Source organism: Lactuca sativa, chromosome 5 (genome assembly GCF_002870075.4).
Source record: "Lactuca sativa cultivar Salinas chromosome 5, Lsat_Salinas_v11, whole genome shotgun sequence".
Classification (NCBI taxonomy): Eukaryota; Viridiplantae; Streptophyta; class Magnoliopsida; order Asterales; family Asteraceae; genus Lactuca; species Lactuca sativa.
In genome coordinates this window covers 256990618-257009515 of record NC_056627.2, presented here as the reverse complement: position 1 = coordinate 257009515, position 18898 = coordinate 256990618, and the positions used below count along the sequence as shown (strand labels likewise).

At 35.2% G+C, this 18898-nt stretch overlaps 1 protein-coding gene across 1 annotated transcript; it reads right to left on the bottom strand.

Annotated features, from left to right (window-relative positions):
* Positions 1-1209: 1209 nt before the first annotated feature.
* On the bottom strand, positions 1210-3633 carry LOC111886993 (pathogenesis-related protein 1A). The gene has a single exon (XM_023883228.3). The coding sequence runs from the start codon at positions 3283-3285 to the stop codon at positions 2776-2778; it is 510 nt and encodes a 169-aa protein (XP_023738996.1). The 5' UTR covers positions 3286-3633; the 3' UTR covers positions 1210-2775.
* Between the last annotated feature and the right edge of the window lie 15265 nt (positions 3634-18898).

Below are 18898 nucleotides of genomic sequence, written 5' to 3'. Positions count from 1 at the left end.
ATGGTCCCTCTAATATTGTAACTATTTTGTTGTTTGAACCTTATTTTTTGGAGGGGGTTTTTTGGAAATTTAAATCCGAAAAGGCTCCAAACGTGGTGAAGACTCCCAACGTGGCGAACGCTAGTAATTTTATTGGTATTTTTATGTGTTCCCAGCTACGTGTCAATTTCTACAGATTTGCAAGTGTCTTCTTCCTGTTAAGTCGGTTTTTCATTGCTGAACGTTCTTTTCCTTTTTCCTGCAATTCTCTTTCTTCCTGGTCATCTAGTTTCGTTTATCGACCTCGCTCTTGCTTTCTATAAGGTAAAATTTGGCTGTTGTTCTTCTTATTTTTCCTCTGTTGTGATTTACTTGTTTCGTTTATTTCCGTTGTGTCGTCATCTATCTATATAATAACCGTTCCGTCCAAGCGGACCCGTGAAGACGGTGCTTCGTCGTCTTCTGCTGTTCCTATTGGTGGTCGACGGAAGTGCCGTCGTGTTGATCGACTCTCTGTGCTTCCTCAGTACATTGACTGTGGTGATTGTAGTTGGGTATGCGAGTATTGTGGTGCGTTTTTCTGGTATGTGGAGAGGACTCTTAATATTTCTACAGCTGCTCACCTAAGGTACACTCATTGCTGTAGAGCTGGCAGTGTGGTTCTTCCATATCCTTCTAGGTTTCCATCTCAATTTATTGCCTTGTATGAAAGTCAGAAATTTTTTAAAGGATATTAGGGCTTATAATAGTATATTTTCCATGACCTCTTTTGGGGCTAATATTGATGAAACGTGAATGATAGTCGCGGTCCATATGTTTTTAAGGTATCGGGTCAGATTAGTCATAAGATTGGGTCCCTCTCTCCAGATCTTGCAAAAGGACCGAGCTTTTTGCAGCTTTACCTATTTGATACAGATCACGAGGTTGAAAATCGGTTGAGGGCTTTTGATGGTCCTAGACCAACCACTTTGGATTCAACTGTTGTCAATTTTTTGGTTCGTTTCTTGGGTGCCAATAATGAATATGTTCGGACCTTCAAGACAACAAAGCAGATGGCTGAAGGAATAAATTTGGAATCATATGCGGTTCGACTCTTTAACAACATTCAGGACCGTAGGTATGATCTGCCCTTACCTGGGTCGTTAGGCTGTATAGTGAACATCTACCACATATGACATAATAATCCACTCCCCGTGTGGTCGTCCCCAACGTATCAGTAAGTTGCATCCTAGCTACATGCCTTTACAATACTCGCTTTTGTTTCCTTATGGTGAATATTTTCAATCAAACATCATGATTTCTTACTCAGTCAGAATTTCTTACTCAGACAGATATTTTTCAGTCAGCATTTTCTTATTCAGAAACTATCAAACGGGGCCTAAATAACAAAAAAGTCAAATGGTAGATGTCTATTTTGGTTATTTTATATCTTATATAAGTTAATCCGGTAATAAACACTTCTACGTTAAAGCATAAGCTATTTTATAGGGTGAATTATTGTAGTATTTATATGCTGAAATATATGAGTTATTGTTTTTAAAACCCTACAAACTCTTTCTTTTGGCTTTAATTGATCCCTAAACTATTTTTTTGGATATTCTAAATCATTAAAGTCAAACAATCTATGTTGAGTAAACCGTTTTGTAAATTTTGAAAGGGTCATCTGGTAACTTGGTGTTGATGTGGACTTTGATCATGAAAAGGTTAAAGTTTATGACTATAAACAGGTTCACCTATGTTTATTGAGGCCCCTTCTTCCTCCCCTCAACTTACTTCACCTGCAGCTTGGTTTCAAGTTTCAACTAGTTCTTATTACTTTTAATCAAAATCAGTGGTTACGTTCATAACACTCATAATCAAAATCGGTGGACACCTACCCAGTGGTTACGTTCATAACACTCATAATCAAAATCGGTGGACACCTACCCACTAAACTCGATATTTGCACTGAATCAAACTCATGACTACTGAAATAATCAAGATTCAGTTTCAAAATCTCTTTTTTCTCTGTAACCCTAACGCACGCCACAATCCACCGAACCACCGCATGATGGTGACGACAGCCTCACCAGCGCCACTTCTATGTCATAGCCAACCAACCACCGCACAACAACCTCACCATCATCGTTGGTTCTCTTTATATCTTCAACATCATATCGTCTTCATCATAAATTAAACCCTCCATTTCCATCCCTCCTTCCATCGGACACTATAATCTCACCTGTCGTGTTTCAAAGTTTGAGAGAGAAATCAAGAGTGAATGAAGAAAATCATCATTTCTTACTAAGAACTACATGGAAGCAAAAATATATATAACTGAGCTAAGTAATAGGAGAGTGATGTCATAACTAACTTAACTAACTCTTCTAACTTATTCTATTATTATGTTGAAGACTAACATGTCCAACTCATCAGTTCAACAGTAATCTGAAACACTATTCTTTTTGTGTAAAATAATTCGATGCAATTGTTTTATTGATAGTTAACAAAATAACGTACATACTTTTTTCTGCATATTTGGTCATGAGTTAATGTAGTATCACAAGCATTGGCTTATGAAATACGGTTGTTAAATACTAGTTTAAAACAAATTAAAATACAACGGCATTTGTATATTTGAATGGCACGATTTATTAATTACGTACCTGAACGCTTTCTTTCCATCCATCGAGTCCTAGGAACCTTATTAGACAACCCATATGTAGTCATATATAGAGAGTTTGCTTTCGTGACAAAATTACATGGGTTATAAAAAAGAAAGTACATGCTTGGGAAAATGAATAAAGAATTACACAATCAGTAAGGCTTCTCGCCAGCATAGTTCCCTGGAGGGTCATAATTGCAAACAACCACGTAGGCCCAACCGTTATCGCATTTAGTCCTACCACATCCAATTCTTTTTGAATTTGCCCAAACCACTTGTGTATAATGGCCACACATCTTTCCTTCTTTACAGGTGTTTGAATCGTAGTCATAATCTCTTTTCTCGTCAATCCACATCTGAGTCGCCCATAAAGCATTAAGATCTGGCCCCATACCCATATTTTCACCATACGGACTGTTATTGTGTATCAAATTACAATCTTTCCTTTGATCGGCCCAATTTTGGGCAACTTCTGCTAGTTTACGATCCCAACACAGAGGTTCCAAGCCAAATGCTTTTCGTATACAGCTATGCATGAGTACGTAGTCTTCTGGTTCGCTGTGGGCGTCTACGCATGAATAATGTAGAATATTTGCTATTGATACAGCAAGAACAAGTGAGATCATAATACGCCAATTTCCCATGTTGCTATTCGAGGTCATGAGAGTTTTTTGATGAGTTTGTTGGAATGTAATGAATTATACGAGTTCGGATTTATATACTTCACATATTGTGCGAGTATGGAGGCAATTAAAGTGAAACTCATAATAATATGAAAGGAAAGGGAGACACGTTGATGGCGTAACAAATTTCGAACTATTCCATTCAACCGAAACATATGCTAAACATTTCCACAGCTATAGTAAATCCTAAACCAATAATTTTAATTCATTTTTCCACTTGTTGTATATCTACCTCAGTACTTGATTCTATCGATCTCCTCTTCGTCGTTAATAAATCAAGGTATTTTTGCTACATGTCAATCTTTCATTAGTTTTGACACTTGTCATTTTGTGGTATTTTTTGAAATAAATATTATCCATTTGTCAATTTTAAGTTTGTTTCAATTTTTAAAATTAAAATCATATATAGTTATATATATAAAGTATTAAACATATATATATATATATATATATATATATATATATATATATATATATATATATATATATATATACACACACACTAGTTTATAACCCGTGAAAAACACGGTTATAGAATTAATTAAATTTTCATATTAAAAATTAAAATTATTAATTAATTATTTTAAATAAATTATTACTTAAGAGATAGTTTTTTGTTATAAAAAATTATAATTGTTGATTTAAATAAATACTTGAAGTTATATCACCTTATAATCTGTATTAATTTTATTTTATTTTTCAATCTAATGTTATGAATTTAATATAATTAGAATGCAAAATTTAAAATTTAAAATTTAAAATGGATAATCAATTATTAATTAGAGTAATTATAGTGGAAATCTAAAATTTGAAAATTAAATTGGATAATTAATAGGTTGACAAATGGCATAATTGGTGATATATAACATTAATGAGGAACTCTAATTATATGACACTTGTCAATAGGAGATTAAACTTATTTTTTTATTAGAATATATATATATATATATATATATGATATTAAATTAAAATAAATATGTTTCTTCTTTTCTTATTTTAAAGTTGTACATTAAAAAATATTTTTTGTTTACACTTTAATGTTTATTTTATTTTATTTTTTTTTTATTTAAATCGACTCGTGTAATACACGAGTTTCACACCTAGTATTTATAATCATAAAATATATACAATTATGGCAAGTATCATACACTTACATTTTGGAGACATTTTTATCAATGTTTTTGTAAAAGGTAATCTACCTATCTAATAAAAACGTACATTTTTGCCATGTGGCTTCATTTGATCCCTTCCCCACACCCCAACTTTTTTAAGTGAAATGCCAAAAATTCCCTTATAGCCTTTAAAACTCGCTCATTTTGGTTTCTTATAGCCTTTTTTCCCCGCATGCTATAACAATCCTCTATTTTAAGTATGTTATAACAATTCTCTATTTTAAGTATAGATTATCCCAATCAATCTTTTAGGTAACCATCAATCATATATATCCCAAAAAATCAGCCATGAACTTTGAATTCCAAGGCAAGAAATCAAGGATTTATCCATGTTTAAAATTGATGGCTGCTTCTACCTCTATCAACGTTTCTTTTCTCGGCCATTAGTCATCTACATTCTTATTTACACATCCAAGAATCAATGAGATGTGTTTAGATGTGTGGTTTAAACTTATTGAGTTTGTGCATGTTTTGAGATGCTACAAAGATGACAACGAAAATAGATGGAGCAGGGTTAACTATATACGTTCTTTGTGAGGCACATTAAGAAAATGGATTGATAAAGCCACCAAATATAGATCGAAGCCATCTGTGTTTTTTGTAAAAAGAATTGTGACGCTCGTTTTGGTTTTCCATTGCAAGTTCATCATTCATGAACGTACTTTTTATTTCTTTTTGCGATTATTGAATGATATTGATACAATTGGTTCGCAGTTTCTACCATGGATGCCTACCAAATCTTAGTGTCTATATTGATAGCCGGAGAAATAAGGTTAAAAACATATCACATCATGTAGGTAAGGTTTGCATTTTCATCTTTTATACTTTCAAAGTCTAAAATCTGTGTTACTTCCTATGAATATTCATGGCCGATTATTATTTTTGTTTTGACGCCTGGTTTGTTGATTTTATGCCATTTTATTAGTAAATTTCCAAACTTATGCAGTAATGAAGTGTTTGTGAATTGATTCACTAAGTGTATTTAAGTGTAATGGATTGACTTGTTGACCAACATCAATCTTGATGAATATTAAACAAGTAAGGAAGGTGTGTACTACACACTTGCTTAAGTTTATTCGAAATTTAAGTAAGGGATAAATTGATTTCGGAATTGGTTTGAAATCGAAACAAAACAATTTCGGAATAAGTAAGTCTTGGAACAAAACTAATTTCGGAGTTTAGTTGGTCTCAGACCAATATTGAATTTCTAATTTGAAGCGATGTGAATGTGAATGAGATTTCGGAATACTGGATGCGAATGCACTTTCGCAATGACAGTATGTTATTGTTCAATTGTGATCGATCGCAACTAGTTATAATGCAATACTTTGGAACTATCGCATTGGGTTGGATTGCATTAGATAAGAAGTTACAGTTCATTTTCAATTGTTCGCAACTCGTTGGAATGATGTACTTTAGAACGATTATTGCGATCACATTGGAACGATCATTGTTGGATTGCATCGGTACGAACCACATAGGATTGCATCGGAACGACCCATATCGGAACAATTGCAACGAAATTGTGTTCGCAACTATGAATCGTAACAAGATTGCATTATAACACATGCAGTTCATTGATTTATCCATTGGTTCATTGTTTTATCTAATCGTTAAAATGACTATTTTGTTTCAGGTTTGACTATTGACGACAGTTTTTCACTATAATCAAGAATCATTTAGTCAATCAATATCTCTTACATTCTTCTTGTTCTTAAATTACTTTACAAGTGTTCATATTTATTATTTATTACTTTTCCATATTTTGAGTACTTTGTTGATCATCTCTATTCCGAGACAAGACTGGTTTACCAGACTCGACTAGATCTTTATTACTCTTTTGTTGAAAACATCGAAAAAGATGACATGTTGATCACTTACATTGCGATTTATTAGTCTCAAATAAAGAAAGATCTTCTCTCAACTTTGAGTTAAAGAAACTAAAAGAAAATTCTCTTTTGTCGAAAAATCTCTTTCTGTATTAAAAAAGGAAAACACATGTATCTCGCTAACCAATAATTTTCTTCACACTAAAAAAGAAAAAGTTGTTGCTCATGCTAGATGCATTCAACTCATTTTGAAAAACCGGTCTTCTTCTCACTTTAATGTCACAATAATTATTAATGCTCAGATTCCAGATCAGTGTGAGAAAAATCTTGGATGCGATATAAAAGGTGCTGTTTCTTTAACCAAAGTTGTTGAGACTAAAAAATCCTTATATAAAGTTGAATGTTTAAAAGAAGATTTTAAGAATAGATTTGCGAGTTCTTATTTTATAAATCAAACTTTAATTGATACTCTATGCTCCACTGATTTTAACAGTATCACCAAATGTGTTTATCAATTATCTGCTCTTGATCCCTTTTATCAACCTTCTCACCGTGAATATGTTCTTCCCTGTACTAAGATTTTGTTAAAATTTCCTATATGTAATGGTGAAGTTCATTTGGTAAGCGAAATTCTTAGCATTTTTCCTCAATGCTCCGTTAGGAATTCTGAACCTGAAGATCAATCAAAGTCCTCTACTTCTGATGACTCTTATATGATTCGTGAGAGTCATGACGAGGTATCTTCTGAGCATACCGTCGATTATATTCCTTGTTCCAGAACTAAAACAAGATCCCTTAAATCGAATTGTCAAAGTTCTTTGGATTCAATAGTTAAAAAGAAATCGAAATCTATTGATAAAGGAAAGAATCTTGGAATCAATGTTTGTTATCGATGTGGCAATGCTTCTCACAAAGTCAGCAAGTGCACTTTTGAAAAGAACGCCCTTTGTGCTGACAACATCATGACTCATAATGATAAGTAGATAAAAAAGGGAAACTCGTTGAGCTATCTCCCTGATGATTGTTATAATATCTTTTCTTGAGTGACCCATTGTAAAATGGGTCAGTGTATATTCTGTGTGTATTTTTTTTTTTTTTTTTTTTTTTTTTTTTTTTTTTTTTGTATCAGGGCTTATTGAATAGTTTAGTTTTAGGGTAAAGAACATATTTGGTAGTTAGAGAGTGGTTGCTCAAGACATATGATATGATTCAAGTCTCTCCTGGAAGATTTCATAAAGAAGGATGATCTAACTCTTACATATGGAAATAATGGCAAGGGAGCTACAACGAGATATGGATCCGTCAAGTGAAATTATGTTGTTTTCAAGAATGTCTCTTATGTGAAAGGTCTTCAACATAACCTCATTTCAATTAGCTAACTGTGTGACGCTGGCTATGAAGTCCTCTTCAACAAGAGAGAAGGAAAGGATGTTGATCAAAAGAATGTCACTGTTCTAACTACAAACCGAAAAAAATGAAATTTATGTTTTGGATATGTTTTCTACTGACAATTCTCTTCGCCATTGCCTTTTTTCTCGTGCTTAGTCTCATCTAAATTGGTTGTGGCATAAGAGGCTATCACATTTGAATTTCAAGAACATATCGCAGATCTTAGGGGATCAGCTTGTAAGAGGAATTCATAAGATGCAGTTTGTCAAGGATAAGATGTGCTCAACATGTGAAAAGGGAAAGAAAACCAAGTCTTCCTTCAAACCAAAGTCTGGCTCTTCCATTATCAGACCTCTTCATCATCTTCACATGGATCTTTTTGGACCAATTCCGGTTAACTCTAGAGTTGGGAAGAAATACACCCTCGTCATTGTGGATGAATTTTCAAGGTTTACATGGGTATTATTTTTAAGAAAGAAGAGTCATGACACTGATGAAATCATTGATCTAATCAAGCAATGAGAAGTTCTCTATGATCACAAAGCCAGACAGTTATGTAGTGATCATGGAACTGAATTTAGAAACTCCTCCCTAGAAGACTTCTGCTTAATATCAAGAATTTCTCAAAACTTCTCTACTGTTAGAACTCCCCAACAAAATGGTACTGTATAGATAAGAAACTAAACTCTCATTGAAGCTGGAAGAATTATGGTCATTGAAGGTGCTCTTTATTTGTAATTTTGGAGTGAACTTGTCAATACAACATGTTATACCGAAAATTAGTCCATTATTGTTAAGTATCATGGGAAAACTACTTATGAGCTACTAAAGGGAAGGAAATCGGACATCTCTTTATTTTCATGTGTTTTCATGTGTTTGTTACATATCAAATCAAAGAGATCGGCGCTCGAAGTTTGAAGCTAAAGCTGATGAAGGAGTGTTTCTAGGTTATTCTAGCATATCCAAGGCTTTCAGGATATCCAATCTTTCAAGGAAAACTATTGAGGAAACAACTAATGTCACCTTCGATGAAGAATCGTTCATTCATGATAGAGCTTATCATCCTTCATCAATTCTTAAGGAACTTACTTGTAATCCTTCATACCATGTTCCTGAATTCTTGTCAAATGTCATGGAGTGTGTTGTTCCCAATGTTGATCAAATCATCAACTCACAACCTATCTCTAAAGATCAGCCTATCGTCCCTGAAAAAGCTGAACCATCCAATAATGAAGACTCTATTCAAAGTAATACGAATAATTGTTCTAATCAAAGAATTCTTCGAGATCATCCTGAATCTCAAATCATTGGAGATGTAAATTCTGGGATTTTCACTCGTATCAGAGTCAACAATAACTTCTGCATGTTTGTAAACTTCGTCTCAATGATTAAACCAAAGAATGCAGCTGATGCCCGTTGGATTTGGTGTCTAAGCCCATAACTATAATTGGGATGTACTTGACCCGATTATAGCATGGTCCTTTTAGGTTGCCTTCACCAGTGCAATTTGATAGGATAGACTTTTGAGAATAAGGTTATTTATGATTTATTAATATATTATAAGTATAATATATTAATATGAACTCATATTATTTAATTAGTATTGGTCAAGAATTAATTTGGAATTAATTTTGTGATCAAAAGAGACTAATTAAATATATGGGGATTGATTGTGTAAATCAATGATTCTTATAGTGTGGGCTAATGATCAATGGTTATTTAGGATTGGCTAAACCAATGAGATAATCCATGGCGGTTAACCCATGGAGCCTAAGTAATATGAAAGGTCATTAGGGTTTACAAGGTGTAACCCTAGCATTTGCTACACTATAAATAAACCCCCTAGAACCAAAATCAGTTGCCACAACATTCTTGGAGAGTGTGTATTGATTTTGTGCTAAGTAACTTATTCTCTCAAGCCTCATCTTGCATATTGGTGTTTGTGAACCATTAGAGGCATCACACTTGAGGTGCTAAAGCTTTCAAAGGTCAAGAACTACAAGTCTTTCTAAGAGGTAAGTTATCTAACCAGTTGTGTTGTTCATTTGACAATTTGTATGCTAGTTAGGATATATGCTTTGGAAAATTGAAAATATGCATGTATAATTAGAGAAAACATAGATCCAAAGCATTTAGGGTTGCATGTGCACCATATGAGTGTTATAGTGCTCAAAACCCAACAGTGGTATCAGAGATTACGATTTGTTTATGTTATACTTGATGCTTGTTGTTTTTCAAAGTTTGAAAAAATCGATTTTTTGGACTCTGACTGATGAAATCGCCGAGTCCACTGGCTGAATCGACGAATCCATTCAGTAACAGAGCAAATCGACGAGTCAGTTCATGCACTCAACGAGTTGCAGGCTCTAGTTGCAAAAATTCAAGGTTTCTGGCCAGAATTGGATTAAGATTATTACCACAAACTGTTTTGAATCATAAAATCTATTTTTTCTGATATTGTAGTGATCATCCTCATCCAATTACAAGATAATTGTCAAAGATTTAAGATAATTATTGATTTATATGATAAACAAAGTTGCTTGCAAATTGTTGACTTGATATTATCTTGTTTATGAGTTTAGCTAGATCAATCTAGAATCATATGATAATTTTAGTTGTTGAAAATTGATCTAAATGAATTTTAATAACCTCCATAACTTTTCTTGAAGTTATGGAAAATAAAAAGTCTCATCCATTAAAATAACATTAAACTCATAATTTATGAATTCCAAGAGTCATCAAAAGATAGTTGTCAAGATTTCTATGATAGTTGTTAGTTTATATGTTAAGCCAATTACTTGTATCATTTGATTTGAAACTATTTTGCCTTATGAGTTAGTTTAGATCATGATTAAAAAAAATTATATGATAATTTTCCTTGTTAGAATTGATCTAAATGCTTTTTAATGGGTTCCATAACTTGTCCTCAAGTTATGGAACATGAAAAGTCTTATCATAAATGTTTTAATGAACTCCATAACTTGTCATCAAGTTATGGAAAATCAAGAGTCTTTTCATAAAACCAACATTAACTCATAAGTTATGGAAACCAAGAGTTTTCACAAGTTTCAAGACTTTCCCTCAAGTTTTGGAATTTGTAAAGTCTCACCACTGAAACTTTAATTCCAAACTCTAGAGTTTTAAAAATTAAAATTCAACTCTTATACTTTATAATATTATAAGTTATATATATATATATATATATATATATATATATATATATATATATATATATATATATATATATATATATATATATAAGATAAGTCGGTCTTACCGTTAGTAGGTGGAGGGTCCACTCTCACCCAACGCTTCATTGACTGGTGGAGGGTCGTTAGCCGAACGGGTAGGATAGGATATTAATTATCCCTCATTAAAAATATAATGATAAATATAAAGTAACTAAACTTTTATTAAATTCCAAATCTTAGTTATTTTAGGAAAAATGTGAAAATGGTGTTATTCCATGAAGTTACACTTTGCACCTTGTTAAGTCGTTAGTGGAGTGTGTGTGGTTAACCGACACACTAATCTGGGACTGACAATGTGTGGCAAAGGGTAGCTTGATGTTAATCATAGATTAATGAAGCTTGTATGGTTAAACGGCACATTGATTAGGTGATTTGTAATATTGAGTGTACCAAGCTAATTTGCATGGTTATTCACACCTTGTTTGTGATCCTCGACATCGCAGTCACAAAGTTGAAGTACACAATCGAGATTTAAACATGCCATTGAAAAGTTCAACGAATCTCAAAGGATCTAGGAATTTAAATCCAATTAAAAATTAATAATCTATTTCGTTGTTCATGGTGGTAATTGGTAAATCGTCATTTATATACCTTCAAATATTTTACAATTGGATTACGACATCCATCTTCACAATTGTAAAATATTGTGTTGGGTCCTAGCCTTAATATTTCGTTTTGGGTGTTATATTAAGGACTTAAATCAACTAACTTGAATTTCTCCCCTTATAGATGCTTAGGTCAGACAACTATTTTCTTCCCGAATCTGTTGGAAAAGGCTATCCACATGACGATGATTTTCCACAATATCATACTTCACTTCCTCCACCTCCTCCAATTATTCTCCCTAACCCACAAGTTCAAAGAGTTGAAAAGGTAAAGATCACTCAAGCCCTATTGGATAGTAAACATGAAGATGGAAGACTTGTGTGTGCACATGTCTTGGAGATGAAGTCGCATAATGACAGGCTTGGAATGTTAGGAGTTGATGTCTTAAGGAAGTTGTCTGTTAACTTGGTTCTTCAGTCACTTCCCGAGTCGTATAGTCAGTTTGTTAAAGACTACTATATGACAGACCGCAACGTGACCCTTATTGATCTTACCTATTTGATTATTGCTGCTGAATCTGCAAAGATTTGGCACACTGGTAAAGCAAATTTGCTTAGAATATCTACTTGCCAAACTTCCATGGACATTAACAATGGAAACATTGGAAATCCAGAAAAGATTTCTCTTTCCAATGGAAAGGGGAAGGCTAAGTCTGGGATTGTCCCATATATATATATATATATATATATATATATATATATGTAGTGTTAGTGGAGTCATAAGAGTGTACGGCTAGAGAGGAGCATTCATTTTATATCATATGCTAGAGAGAGAAAGTTACAGAGAATTAGTATGTGTTTTTGGATCTTGTATGTTGGAACATTATTCTAATCATATAAACATTGAAGATTCATCAAGATTCATCTTATTCTTCTTCTCCTTCTTCTCCATTTGATCTTGCATCATCCAATTGATTGGGATTCCACACCATTAATTGGTTCTTATCGATACATCAAGCAAATTTGGGACTTATAGTTGGTATCAGAGCTTGGATTATATCAATCATTTTGGCAAGATCTGGAGCATTTTTGCATTTTTTCTTGAAGGATTTTTCATTTTTGGATAGATTTTTGAAAAATATTGGGGGTTTGTTCTTCGAGTCTTTCATAAAAATGAGTTTTTGATCAAGTTTTGGGGATACAAAGTCGAAAAAAATGTTGTTTTTGGTCGTAACCAGCGAGGGGGTGGTGGCGTGTACGGTCAACGGCTAGGGTTTCTGAAGCGTTTGTGGCCGGAAACGATTTTCGGTTCAGGGGTTTACGGTTCGAGGTCTCACGAGTTTACGGTCCAGAGATACTTGTTCGATCAGGTGGGTTTGCGGTGGAGCGTCTCGTTCTCGTTCGCAAACAATTCTCGGACAAGATCAGTCTTTGGTGTGACTCCAACACATGTTCGGCTCGCAGGTTGTCGGTTCCCCCGCGATCAACAACATTGGTGCTAGTTCTTGGTAGTAGCAGTAATTCAAAAATATCTGGGGGTGCAAGGTTTCGAACCCGGTTCCCTTGCCTCCACAACCCTAAAGAATCAGTAACTAGGGTTTTAACACTAAAGAATCAATTTCTTTTTCACACACACTCGTCGTGCGCCTCTCCCTCAATTCTCTCTCAAGCATTCAAGTGTTCTTCTTCCATTTTTCTTCAAAATTTTCAAGTTTCATCACAAAAGGTAACAAATTTCTTCTTCTTTTCAGTTAAAAGTATGATTTTAAGGCTGTCTATGATGGAAATTGCATAGAAAGAACCGATTTTTGAAAAAATTAAATTTCTAGGGTTTCGATTTTTCATGAATTATGATGTTTTGCATGCTTATTCTTGCTTAAATACCGTATATACATGTGTCTAGACAAAACCCTTGAAGAAATTTTGAGATTTCATGGTCCAATTTAGACCGACCCGCCGACTGACTCGTGCAGTTCTTGCGACTCGCCGAGTCGTACATGGACTCGACGAGTCCAGTCGGGGAACATGTGCATGACGTTTTTAATTATAATATGTGTTTCTGGGTTTTGTGTCTTTGTTTTGCAGAAAAAAATGTTCAGCAGGGGGCAAAGTTCTGGGGGACACCAATGGGACTTTCCTTGGTTAAATTTCCCACAAATTGAGTCCGCTTCAACAATGCGGAAGTGGAAGAAGAAGTTAGCCGACATAAGGAAGAAGGAAATATACGTGCCCAATAGGATAGATTGGGATTGGTTGCAAGGAGTACGCTATGAAGAGGAGCTAGCTCCGTATCTTTTAAAGGAGTTTACCCACGAAGGAGAAACAATGATTTGTGATGGGTGGAGCCGGGTCTTTCGAATTCAAGAGCCGGTGTATTTGGAGCTATGCTTAGAGTTCTTCTCCACAGTATCTTTCACGGGGGGAGTGGATTGTTATCACCCAACAAGTTTCAGTTTCTGTCTTGGGGGTGAATTTCATCAATGTTCCGTGCTCGACCTTGCCTGTCGATTGGGAATTTATGACCAGCCCTTGGTCTCAACAGCTATCTTTCGGGCCTTTTTGGGGCAATCTCACATGGTGTTTCCTGATGGAGTTACTAGAACGGGGTGGTGGAACACGATTGACAACAAAGTTTATATTCCGAAATCGGCACAAGAGGGGAGCATCCGATCACCTACGCATCGCCTTATTCATCGTCTCATTTCATCCACCATTAACCAAAGGAAGGATGATGACAAGGTTTCTAACCTTGATGTCTTCTATTTGTGGAGCATTATCACACCCGACATTTTTTGCAATATTCCATGGTGTTTGGCTTCATATCTATCGGAGGGTGCGGTCAAGGATCGCAAAACTTCTCGAATCAATGGTGGTATGTTTGTCACCCGGCTAGCCAACTCGTTTGGGTTGATGACCCATGGTGCATGGAACTTTATGACGATGATTCCTACGCCTCCATTCAATCAAATTCTTTTCCGGCGGGTCAGGATTATTGAAGACTATGGTGGTGGTCATTATGCTATCCCGCATGATGATCCGGTTGTTGGTCCTGAAGCACCGGGAAGGAGGGTCCGTTCGAGGAGGGAAAGGGATGTGGAGGAAGAGCCGCCGGTGATTCCGGTTGATAATGAAGAGGTACCAATGGATTGGTACAATGTGGAGATGAGGCGGCTACAAGATCAAATGGCGCGGGGCATCAATTTTAGCAACCAATCACATATCCGGCTTTTCGATCACTTCAACATACCGCATATTGATGGCGATAACTTTCCGTACATTCCATCGTGGGACGAGGTGATTAGTGCAAGAAGGAGTGGCGCGGGAGGAAGTGGAACAGCAACGGATAATGACGAAGAGGAGGATTGATTTCTTTGCATTTTTATTGAACAATTTTCAATTTTCAATTTTTATGTTTTTGTTTTTTTTATTTGGTTTGTTTGAATGTGTTAAGACTTTTTACTGTTTTGTTTAATGTGTGTTTGCCTTGATTATTTTTTTTTCAGAATTGAATTAGGAATGGTTGCATAGGAGGGGTAAAGTTATAGAGTCAAAAAGGGTTATAAGATTGATAGAGAGTCAAGAAAGGGAAGCATTAGAGTCAAAGTATCGAGTCCGGTCCTTAGGGACATGAGCGAGAGAGTCTAGAAGTGAGGAAAGTTTTGAAGATTTATTGGAGGCTGGAAGAGGTGCAGAATTCCAATTTTTTTCGTCCAGAGGTCTACTCGTCGAGTGCAATAAATTGACTCGACGAGTCGCCTTGTATTCTCACACATACGAAGATGTCCGTGCATATACTCGACGAGTCACATATATGACTCGACGAGTCATTCATTTTTAAACGAAGGGGACTGCTGATTTGATGCTGATAAGAGTACCACTTGACCATTTATTCTTCATATATTGATTCCTGAAGATCTTATACTGTTTTTCCGTGTATTTGGAGCGACCCACACGAGATTTTGACACCCAAGACATGGATGAGATGTTACCATGTCTAAAGTCAATTGAAGTTGGAGCTAAAATGAAACTGACCAACCTATCGACTGCTATCCCAGGGGAGTTTGTTCCAATTCCCTCTTTATGCTCTTTTTATGTTTTTATCATGCATAATATGCAACGAGGACATTGCATAAAATAAGTGTGGGGTAGGGGGTTGGTTACATATTAGAAAATTTAGAGTCTTAATTTAGATTAATTTTAAAAAATTTGTTGCATACCAAAAATATTACTTAGGATTTAATTTAGAAAATTTTGGTAAAAGTAAAATTAGGATTCCATGTTAGAATTGTGTTGTTAATTGCTTGAAAACCCAAATGTTTAGTTGAGCCTATATACGTTCTAGTGCATTTGTGGCTTCCTTATTCTAGTGAAATCATGAGACAAAAACACGACCTTGCTTAGCCTGAGGGATGCAATATGTTTAGCAGCCTAAACCTTAAATGTATCCAGGAAGATTGTTATCGTTAGCTAATAAAGGTTCAAGTTGAGCGCCCCTGCTTAAACATGTAGGGATTTGAGTGAAAAAAGAGAGGTACATGTTTAAAAAAAAAAAAGAGAGAATTACAAGAAAAGTTGTAAGAATTTTGGAGCAAATAAAGTGAAGATCAAAAGATCAAAATTCCAAGAAGATTCAAAAAAGTTGAAGATACCAAAAATCAAACAACAAGGTGGTGAATTCAAAGAGATCAAAGATCAAATTATCAAAGGAAGTGAAGAATTCGAAAGAGCTCCATAGTGGTATCGAAATGTGTAATTCTAGATTATGTATGCTTGGGTTGCTCAATTAAAAATACCTTGAGGGTAAGAGGTTTTCTGCGGATGGATTCGGAGGGTTGCATAAAATGAGCATAGTTCGGGGTGAGTGGGCGAATGTTTATGAGGATTGTGAGTATTTGGAGTATGGGAGGTCCTTAGGAAAAATTTTAGACACAAATGCAAGCATTGCGGTTTTGGCATAATGGCTGAGTTAGGTTGGAGTTGTCATATATGATTCTAATGTTTCAAAATTTAGTTTTGCTTGGAGGCAAGCAAAAGTCAAGTGTGAGGTATTTTGATATGTGCATATTTAGTTCATATTAAGTACATATTTTTATTCATTTATTAGCTAAATTATTTCATTTTATGGACAAAAGGTACTTAAAAGTGTTTGAATTATATTTTCAGTCCAAAAATGAAGCTCGGAAGCAGAAGGAAGCAGGAGAAGCGGTTGAGAGATCAAGAATGGAACAAAGAAGAAAAGCATCAAAAATAGCACCTACTCGGCGAGTAGGGTCGACTACTCGGTGAGTCCGATCGAAGAATCGAGAAGATAATGACTCGGGATCCCAGAGACTTATCACAACACGGGGACTGAGAGATGGACTCGACGAGTCGCCACCTGACTCGACGAGTCGGTTCGTATATATAAAGATAACTCCTCAGAACGATGGGGGAGAATTCTGGGACGATTCAGAAGAGGTTTGCTACGATTGAGAAGGCAGAAAAACCTTAGAAGACGACAAGAGAAGCTAGAATTCAATCTTGAAGAGTAATTGAGGCAAAATTTCATCATTCCACTTATTCTTTTGTTTTATCAATATGGTTAAACAATCTGACTTTGTTTGTTTGCTGTTATTTACTTTAATTATGAGCTAAAACCTTTAGACTTCTGTTTGGGGATACAAAGTTGACAATATGATTTGATTGATTGGTAGGATTAATTCTAAAGTTGGTGAATTTTTGTTATTTTAGCTTGCTAAAGAACCTTGTGTGTGAATGATAATTAATTTTCTGTTAATAGGAAGATAATTGATTAGCATAAACATCTATTGATTATTAACCTCATATGCTATGTGATCACTATGCCATATGTCTAGGATTAATGAATATGAAACTAGAATTAATAAGAAAATTGAGTAAATTCATGTGCAAGCTTGTAAGATGACCATCAAACAAGAATTTAGTTAAAAGAATAAATTAGTTAACTATTGCAAGTCTAACTTAACCCGAATAATTAATCTAGTAAATTTAATTAAATTAGACAACTGGCCACTGTTTAGGTTAGTTTATTTGCTAAGGATTAGGGTAGGGAATACGAATCTAATCACTTGAATCGGTAACCAACGAAAGAATTAATCCATTGCACCATTACCTTGAAATCAACCATAGAATCAACCAAGTTTAACTAAACAGAAGTTCCCTTCCATTTATTGAATCTAGTTAGTATTTTGTTTTCTAGTTTTTAAGTAAGTAATAGTTAGTAAGTTTCTAGTCTTGTAAAACTAGATAAAACCCCTACTTATTAATTAACTTAGATATAATTAGTTTTTAATTTTAATTTGTCGTTCTCTGTGATCGATACCCTGCTTATTTAACTATACCACAATTGATAGGTTCACTGCCTTTTGTGTGTTATTTGATAGTTAAAAGTAGGTTTAAAACTAAGTGAGTTTGCACACATCAAGTTTTTGGCGCCGTTGCCGGGGAACGGTTCTAAATTAACATTAAATTCTAGTTTAATCGATCCTTTGTGTGGGATTTATCTTACACAAAGTTATTTAAGAAGCAATTCAGTAAGTATAATTAGTTTTATTAAAATTTCGTTTTCAGAGTAACTAGAAAATTTTTTCTGTTTTTGCCTTGAACTCGCCGAGTGCACTCGTGCTGACTCGGCGAGTACATCGCTGTTTCAGTTTTAAATTTTATTTTATTTTTGTTCCTTTTACGCGTTTTTCTATTTTGTTTACAGTTGTTTCATGACCCGAGGATCTGATACACCTCTGGTCCCCCCTCTTGAAGACCCGGAATCCGCGCTAAGGAAGAGCAAGGGCAAAGCCGTTAGAGAATCCGCTTCTTCAAAGAACTCGCCACTCAAAAACCTCAAGTCCATTTTCAGCAAGAAGAGGAGCAGCAAATCCGGAGCATCCAGTGCCTCTTTGACTATTGAAGACCCAATTCAAGAAGATATCGAATACGAGACCGAGGAAGAAGAAGAACCCACATTCGAGCACGACTCCGAGTTTGAAGACGATTTAGTCATCACTATGGCTAATATTGATGAAGTCCCCATGGGGGAATGGAAGAAGAGGATGCGCGATGACACCGGCCCGGGACTTGTGCAGCCCGCAATTCCTGCGACCACCACTTTCGAACTAAAAGGCCATATTCTCGCTCAACTCAAGGAGATTCCTTTTTATGGGAAGGATCACGAAGATGCCTACAAGCACTTGGACGAATTGAATGATGTAGCCGACTACTTCAATGTACTGAATGTCCCATGCGAGACCCAACTTCTTCGCATGCTCCCAGTCACGTTCAAAGGAGCTGCAAAGGATTGGTTAAAGTCACTTCCTCCCGGATCAGTCACCACATGGGCCAAGATGAAAGAGGAGTTCATAGATCACTTTTGTCCGCCCTCCAAAATAGCC